At 48.9% G+C, this 8,175-nt stretch overlaps 2 protein-coding genes across 2 annotated transcripts in view; one reads left to right on the top strand and one right to left on the bottom strand.

Moving 5' to 3' along the window:
• The window catches only part of LOC103915098 (hyaluronidase-1-like), a 2,746-nt gene extending 1,545 nt beyond the window's left edge, over window positions 1-1,201 (top strand). Inside the window, exon 2 of the mRNA XM_009321857.1 lies at window positions 1,196-1,201. Within this exon, the coding sequence (XP_009320132.1) occupies window positions 1,196-1,201 (6 nt within the window). The remainder of the gene's footprint in view (window positions 1-1,195) is intronic.
• A 251-nt stretch (window positions 1,202-1,452) lies between these two features.
• LOC103915065 (heat shock transcription factor, X-linked-like) lies at window positions 1,453-3,150 on the bottom strand. The gene is made up of 2 exons (XM_009321813.1): window positions 2,621-3,150; window positions 1,453-1,962 (listed from the first exon to the last, which is right to left on the bottom strand). The coding sequence occupies exons 1-2, from the start codon at window positions 3,122-3,124 to the stop codon at window positions 1,462-1,464; spliced, it is 1,005 nt and encodes a 334-aa protein (XP_009320088.1). The 5' UTR covers window positions 3,125-3,150; the 3' UTR covers window positions 1,453-1,461.
• Between the last annotated feature and the right edge of the window lie 5,025 nt (window positions 3,151-8,175).

Genomic DNA, 8,175 nt, shown 5'->3' with positions numbered 1-8,175 from the left:
TGGGCAGGCAGGGTGGCACCACCCTGTGCCCCAGCACCCTCCCCGTGGGGTTGGGAACCCGACCGTGGGGCTGCTAATAAAACCAGTAGGCACCTGCAAGCGTCTCCTTGTCTTCCGCCGTGGCATGTTTTGGGGTGGGAGGGTCCCCCAGCGACACCGGCAGTGCCTCGCGATGCTGCCAAGGGCTGTGCATTGGGCCAGGGGGTCTGGGAGTGTAATGCTTCAGAGAAGCCGGAAAAAAAGAGGAAAATTTATGGGAAAAGACATAGGAAGGGGGATAACGGGGGAAGAGGATGAGGAAAGGGGGAATGATGGGGAGTGGCCAGCAAGCGGAGGCGATAGGGGTGAAAAGAAGTGCCTGTGTGGCTGTGGCCGGCGGCACGCGGGACCCCTGCCCCTCCCTAGGAATGCAGGGCTGCAGTGTGAAGCCAGTATCCCCACTTTGATTTTCTCCTGGATGACTTTATGCAAACCGGTTCAGCCCTGGAAATGATACGAAAGATCACCGATTTCTGTAACCCATGCTGCTGGCTCAGCAATGCCTATTTTAAAGCAATCGGGAGAAGGCATGAGATGAAACGCTGCTTCCCCGGTCCAGCTTAGATGAAGATGTTGGCATCTTCATCTGGATGTTCAATTTGGGGTGGGGGAATCACATACTCAGTTCTCCGATCTTAGGCCCTAATTTGGGCAATCTCTCCGTGATGGGACTGTGCTGTGTAGCACTGCACGTTTACTGGGGACTTACAAACTTGCACCCTTATTTCTTATGCTGGTTAACGTAAACCACTGCAAAGCGCAGACCATCCTCCGCAGCATGTGTGACAAGCCAGCTCTCACCACGAAATGAACCCCCTGCTCAGTAAAAAGGAAGGGCAGCACGAAGCAGCATCTAGTTTAGATGCTTCAGTTGAATACTCTTTGCTAAACTGAGCCTTCGTAAATGCTCTTATCAGAGGTTCTTCCTTCAGTTGCTGGGTAACGGGTTGTCTCCTCCTGGTAAAAGCTGAGCCATGGCTCTATGGCCCAGCCGTGTCACCTGAAGAGTCCCAGGACTTGTGAGCTCCTGGTCTCCTGGCGTGGCCTTGGGAGAATGTCTCTGCAGAAGAGAGGACCTCTCATTCATAGATGTCATGGGGAAGAGCATCCCCTGCGCAGGCACCATGCAACCCTCATCCTGCCTTTTATTCTCTAGTGCTAGGAAACCAGAAATGGTTCAACTGGTGGCAGATCAGTTGCTTCTGCTTGGTCTGTGGGTGATAAAATGGGAACTCACCCTGGGGTTGTGCTGTGCAGAGAGGACAGGACAACTGGAAAAGGTTTATCATCCAAACAGTTTATTACCAACACTATTAGGCTCTATTTCTTACCAACTCTATTAACGACACTATTAATTAGACGCTACTGACTTGCTGCCAGTAAGTCTGAGTACTCTCAGAGCAAGTACTCTCTGAGCTCTCTCTAGGATGTACCACACTGGGGCCCATCTGCAGGGTTGGGGCTGCAGGTGCAGGTGGGGCAGTGGGGTGGCCTTGGCCTCAGCAGAGCTGAGGCTGCTGCCAGAGCAGGCATTGCAGACAGTGGAGGAGCATGAGCAGCACTCTGGAGGCCATCCAGGGTTTGGCTGCTGGGTGATGGTAGAAAGAAGATGGCCAGAGGGGTGAACCTCTTGCTGCCTCCTGCTCCGGCAGGCCCTGGAAGCATGGGAGCAGCTGCCGGTGGAGATGGGCCAGCGCTGCTGAGGCTGGGAGGTGCTTCAGCCCATCGCTTGGTGGGTGTGGTCATCCTGGGTGGAGACACCTGCGTGTCCCCTGCAGGCTGACCATCTGGGCTTCTGGAGGGGTGCTTTTCATTCATCTCCGGTGCATCTGGGGCTCTCCGTTTGAGGCCAGCTCTCCTCTTGCACTTTTCCAGCAGGTGGGGATGCTCTCTGTTAAAGTTGGGGTTATAGTAGTAGAGTATCTAAAAAAAAGCAAAGGGGAATAGTTAGTTGACACCATTTCAAGACTGGAAAACCTCAAGCTACGAGAACCGAGACTCTGAATTGCAAAAGATGAGCACGGATATTGAAATGGACTCTCAGGGGACTTTGAAACCTAAAGCTCAGCCTAAAGCGTTATGTGATGGTTTCTGTTCAGTCATCGTCACCCCTGGGTTTTTGCCGTCTGGGAGCAGAGCAGCATAGGATTTTCAAAAGCTTAAGAACTGCTTTCAAAACCCAAATACCACAACTTTTCAGCAACTTCAGTGTGGATATGAGCATGCAGGTAACACTATGGTCCTTAGATTGGCATTCAGCAGGTGCCACAGGAAGGTTTCAGATTTGGTACAGCAAGACAAGTAGCAAAGACATTACAAGAAATCAGGCTAGGCTGAGCCTGTCTTTCCATTTAACGGGATCACACTCAGTGGACATAACCAAACTGTATTTTAGCCGCGTTTCTACTAGTCAGAAAGACTAACTCAAACCTTCCTGAAAACGACCTGAGAAGGAAATTAAAACCAGACCGCTCGCTACCATCCTCATCTCCTGTATTGCAAGGCCTTATTTGGTGTGAAGGTCCGTCTCTCCCCCAAGACTATTGTGAGCATTAATTGATGTGCAAAGCAACTGCTGTACCTGGTTGTGAGCGGAAGCTGCTGCTTCTTCTGCCAGGAATTCAGGCAGGGAGGCAGATCTTTGGAAATCCCGTTGCATTTTGGTGAATCCATAGAGGTTCATCTGTCGAAGGAAACTCTTCATGCTCTGCGTGGCAAAAACCCGCAGAGGTCCTACCCTGCCCAGCACCTCCTCTTTGAAGAGATCTTCATTGATGGCCACGCATCTTCCACCCTCGCTCCACCAAAGGGACCGAAACTCATCGCTTTCCACCATTTTCCAAAGCTTCTGTGGAAAGCAGAGGGATGAGAATCCACTGGCTTTGCCCGCACTCTTGGTGGAAACAGGAGGGACTTGTTTGGTCTCGTGTCCATCACTGCCAGGTTGGACATCCCACTCCTCCTTTCCCGCTTGTGCAGGTGTGCTTTCCCCCTGTCCAGAAGGGCCAGGAGAAATTGTGTCTGCCGACTGCCCCAGCTTGTCCAGAGCAGATGGTGTTTCTGCGGGAGATGGCTCCCTTTTCATTTCTTTTGTCCCAGCTGGACTGAAGTTTCCCTCGCTGGCCATCGCCCTGGACAGCCAGGCCTCGTCCTGCCAGTCAGCAAGCAAAGACCAACTGGCGCTGGCTGACTGTGCGTACTGATGGGACATTCTGACATGTCATTGTGATGCAGGTGCAACATAGCGATGACATCACAGTGTGACAACACGGTGATGTTTGACAGTGGTGCCCTGGCAGAAGGGAGCAGCCAGAGGAGACATTGCTGAAGAGCACTTGTTGCTTTTCACTCCCAGAGTCACTGATGGTGGGACTCCAGAGCCCAGAAGTCAATAAAGCTGCGTTGAATGGCTGTAGGCAATGAGAGGACCGTGCTGTGTCCGGCTGCACCCAGGAGTGGGTCTGCAAGGAGGAGCGGGGACGGCTCCAGCGTTGGGCTTCCCAGTGCCCCATTTGGGAAGTCTTCCAGATGGGCACCTCTGACACCTGCAGAAATGTCCTTATGGCCTTTGTTGTCTTGTTGCTGGATGCTGACTGTACGGAAACATCATCCAAGCTGTTAAAGCCGCCTAAAGTTTGCATTCACCTAAATGCAAAGAGCAGCAGCAAGTGTGTAGGAAGAAGCCTCTGCCAGGCGCAGGAGAAGGTAGCCCGTCTTGGGCTACAGGGAAAGCTTTCGAGAAAAGGAGGAGAATTCCTCCGGTCCTCCACTTTTTCCAGTGGCATTGCAATACAGAGCCAGAGCAGGATGACAGCTCTTTCTGAAGAGCAGAAAGAAAGGAGGAAGGGAAACTGCTCGGCAGGGACTTGTTGTTTCTCTTCTCTCCTGGGGACAGGGTGGCCATCAGCTCCTGCCTTCTCACTGGGCTAGTGCAACGCAGAACCATTAAGTGTACAGGCAGTAGAGCTTGTATAGGTGACACACTTGCATCAGTTTTGGCAACAAAACCCTATGACCACGAAAACATTTCCAAACATCTGTTTTCAAGATGCTCTCTCCCCGGGGCACAAATGTCTTTCAAAAAGCAGTTTCTAACACCAACAACCTTGCTAGAATAACTTGGGGTTGTGAGTACCCCCAGCACTCGTACCGGGCCCCAGCAATAACCAGCATTTGATTTCTGCAGAGTTACTACAGCTGACTTGTTAATTTCTTTTTATTATATTGAATAAGGATCTGAGAAGGTACCAGTGGAGACTTGATTAGACCTTTAGATTCCCCAGTCACGGCTTTCAGAAACATGTACTGGGTTATTAGCCAAGCTGGTGGCCCCTGAAAAAATTAGCCATAATCGGATTTTGGCCCAGAATTAATTGCTTAATCTTATTCTTATAGAGATAGCTTGGTAAATATTGGGGGTAAACGTTGGAAACAATATTATCTTAAGTATTTTTTGTATGTGGGATGTGATTCAACTTAATGAACGCTCAAATGCGCTCCTCCCCAGCTGCAGAGAATCTGATGTTTGCCATGTATTAAATGCTGAAACTGAAAGCAAAGTTCACCTTGCTATTCACACAAAGAAAGTGACTATGAATTTCAAGTCCTCTTTATGCCTAGAAGGTATCACAGCTGTGTGCTTGGAGCTTTTAGTCATTTACTATCCTGCAAGTGTTCAGCTTCTGAATATCTGGTGCATCGTTAGGGGCTGGTTTGAGGCTTCTGCTGGGCACAGAAATTTATGTTATCTCTATCCATTAACTGAACCGAGCATCGAAACGGGCATCGGGAACGAGACGCTTCCCCTGGAGCTGCAGAAGGTCTAACACCGTCAGAAGCTGCATAAGCACTGCAAGAAACCCTGCCTCTAGGTGCTGGCTTGCAGCTGGTCTTAAATAAAAGCGAGGCTGGAAACCTGGACCAGCCCTGTGTCTTCTTGTTGCAATAATGCAAGCTTGGGCATGAACAGAGTTTATCGCCTTCAAATAATAGTTTTAAATGTGTAAGAGGATTTGTTTTATTCATCCTACTTATCGTGGCTGTTCCTCAGTCCTTGCCTCTTACAGTATATCTAAAGACACCCAAGACACCGGATTTCATGTAATCTAGCTTGTCTTACTCCAGACTCGGTGGAAGAGAGACTAGAAAGACACGGCGCACCGTGCCAACAGACAACTTAGAAGCATTGAACATCTGCTGGGTCGGTTTTTTTCAGGTCTGAAAACCACGCTGCGCCTTGTAAATGTGTAGTGCTCTGCAAATCCATCTGCAGCGCCGGAGCAAGCCCACGCTCAGCAGGAGCGTGCTGGAGAGGAGCCAAAGCGAGAGGTGCCAGCAGCAATCCGGCAGCAGCCCCGGGCCTTTGTGTGGTTCACATTTCTGGCTGCTCCACATCTCTTGGGTGGAGTACGCTTATGGTGCCGTCACGCCAGCTCCTGTTTTCTGTGCCCAGGATGACCGAGAACTCTGCTGTGCTCAGAGCTCGCTTGTCCACTGTGGTACAGGGTTCGCATAAAACTGATTTCTAGGCTTTTTCCATGTGCTGCTTAAAGAAACAAGGGCAGGCTGTCACTTCAAACTGTCCTTACATTGCCTAGTTTTTCATTTCAACAACTGAGTATTTTTTGTCTAGGTAGCTTAAGCCACGTTCTCTCTAAAAAGAATTTATCTTAAGTACTCACTGTGGTTAACTATCCCAAAGAGAGAAAATTGAATTGCTGATTGCTCTGAAATTAGAAATATATTTTATGATCTAGAATGAAGATGCTAATAGTGAGAAGCCTTTAAACGCTTCGATATGACTAGGACATAAATTTAGCTGAATGGCAAGGTGTAGATTAAGTCTTGCATAAAAGAGATGGAAGAAAGCCCTCCCAAACAATCCACAGGCTTTTCAGATACAAGTTGGAAATTATAGGCCTGTTAATTAGCTAATAAAAGTTCTCATCTGCCTTGTTCCCTGACTAAAGACGTCAAAATCAGTAAAGAGGGAAATTTCCCACATTGTCAAAAGTCGGTTTAGTCAGACACTAAGATATTGTTTTCAATTTTGTCTTTGCATTAACAGCCCACGCCTGCAGTTAGATGACCAAGAGGTTGACCGCATTTTGAGACCTCAGGAGTTGTTTTAGGACCCCACTAGTTAGCATTTGCCATTGCACTTCACTTCATCCAAAGCTTTGGACAGAAGTCCTAAAACTAAAACCAGAAGAATGGGAAGCAGGCTCTTCCAGACCGCTCCTCCTGCAGCCCTCGCAGCTGGGCGCCGAGCTTCCTCTGCGGCCTTCGGACTCAACGTACGAGTACAAAGCTCTTCTGGAAGAAGTAAATCCTTCCCAAAAGCAGGTCACGGCAACTGTATGCCTTGAAATTAAATAGATGGCATGTGGGTCTTTAAAATGCCTTTTATTCTATTTACATTGCAGTGAAGGCTTGTGGCACTCGAGTGCTGATGAGCTCCGGTTGCTTTGCACGCGTGCAAGCATGCTGCAGCTAAAGGAAGACAGAAGAGTGCTGGCTGCTCTGCTTTCGGAGGAGATGCTGATAATCAGTGCCAGCTTGGTGGTGTTAGGAGCATCTGAACAGAGACGTGCTTTTGGCTGAGATTTCGGGACTAGCACCTGCTACCTGCATGTAAATTAGCACAGCCCTGGGGATAAGACCTGCGACTGACCCCATGTCAGGCTGCACGAAGTGACTGCAAAACTCCGGGTGCGTGCGAGACCAACTTTAACCCAACGCAAGTTCAGTACAAGCCATGACAGTCAGAGGGGAGGCAGGACTCCACCAGAACGCTGGCAGAGACGGCTGCTCCAGTTAGTGCTGAAGCAGGGGGATGTGTGAGTGTGAGTCTGGGAATGGGTTTTGGTTGCTCTGTTTAGCTGCAGTTACAGAAAGCCCACCTAACTACCAATCAAGCACCGCTCTGCTGTATCCAAAGTTTACAGGTGAGCAGCTCACCAAACCATAACAGCTAAGAGGACTTGGAGAGAGACATCTCAGAGAAACATGAGACCAGGAGGAGGCAGCACAAAAACTGCCTCCAAAGATGCTTGACTGTGCAAGCAGCTCGAGGTGCTACCCAGAGCCACAAAGGGGTTTTTGGCTTTGAATAACACATACCCCCATATATACCAGTAGCGTCAAGGATGTGCACAAGGCTTCATTGCTTTCCTGTTAATACTTCAAATAAAACTTGCAACTTCTCTTTCATGTGCAATGTCAAAGCTCACTTCTGATTACTGTTTCAAAAGTGAAATACCAAGCCCTACAGAAATAATTCCCAGAAGCTTGAATGTAAGACGCCATACCTCCTCCCAAAACCCAGCTCAGGCTGAGTGTCATCTTTTGCTCACTCGGAGCAGCACTGACTGGAACGCAAGATCTTCTAGCTCCCACTTACCCAAAATGAAAGTGGCTCTTCCTCACAGTCTCTTTGTATTTGGGTTTTGTGTTTAAAAATCACCCACTTCTTACCTTTTCTCTTGCTCAGGTATTTCTAGGAAAGACCTGAAAAGATCTTTAAAAAGATCTAAGAAAGATCTATACTGGTCTTCAGGGACCACAGACTCTGCTGTTGCCCTGGATTTGACATACCTTGTTTCAGAGCACTAGCGGGGATAACAGACCTCATTCCTCTGATTCACCAGATTGCAATTTCAGAAGTTACTTGGAAAAAAATGTAAACCCTGAAGGCCGGTTTGCGGGCGCTCATGTTTGAACATCCAGCACAAACAGCAGACCCTGCTTCAGGTTACATAAACAAACATGCCTCTGCGTTTGGAAGCTTGTCCTACTTTGCTCTGTAATTTTTTTAAATCTGCAGCGATGGGGCTGGGCACCAGAGCAGGACTGTCGCCACAAAAATGCGGGTGCGGGAGCTTTCCTGTGAGTGTTTCAAGTCCTACACAGGCAGTGCTGGTATCCAGGTTGCAAGGGCTTCCACGTTTTCTGTTAGGGAAATGGACGGTTTGTGTTTTTCACTGCAGTCAAAGCTGTCAGAGGCAGAACACTTGTGCTATTTGCAGCATCTCTGCTGCTCTGATTTGGCAGTAACTCCTCTCCTAGTTATTTTCCACCCAGAGGTTTTAAAAACGGGCTAATCAGTGTCCTGTGCTGGCATCAGCAAGCCAGCAG

The sequence above is a fragment of the Pygoscelis adeliae genome, unplaced genomic scaffold (genome assembly GCF_000699105.1).
Source record: "Pygoscelis adeliae isolate BGI_AS28 unplaced genomic scaffold, ASM69910v1 Scaffold94, whole genome shotgun sequence".
NCBI classification, from domain to species: domain Eukaryota; kingdom Metazoa; phylum Chordata; class Aves; order Sphenisciformes; family Spheniscidae; genus Pygoscelis; species Pygoscelis adeliae.
Note: the sequence above shows the minus strand (reverse complement) of the source record. Positions and strands in the feature narration are given on the sequence as shown.

Coding starts and splice junctions, on each gene's coding strand:
- LOC103915065 (XM_009321813.1), bottom strand. CDS start 3,124: ATGAAAAGGGAGCCATCTCCCGCAGAAACACCATCTGCTCTGGACAAG. Junction 1,963..2,620: donor CAGCTTCCGCTCACAACCAG/GTACAGCAGTTG, acceptor GCTTTTTTTTAG/ATACTCTACTACTATAACCC.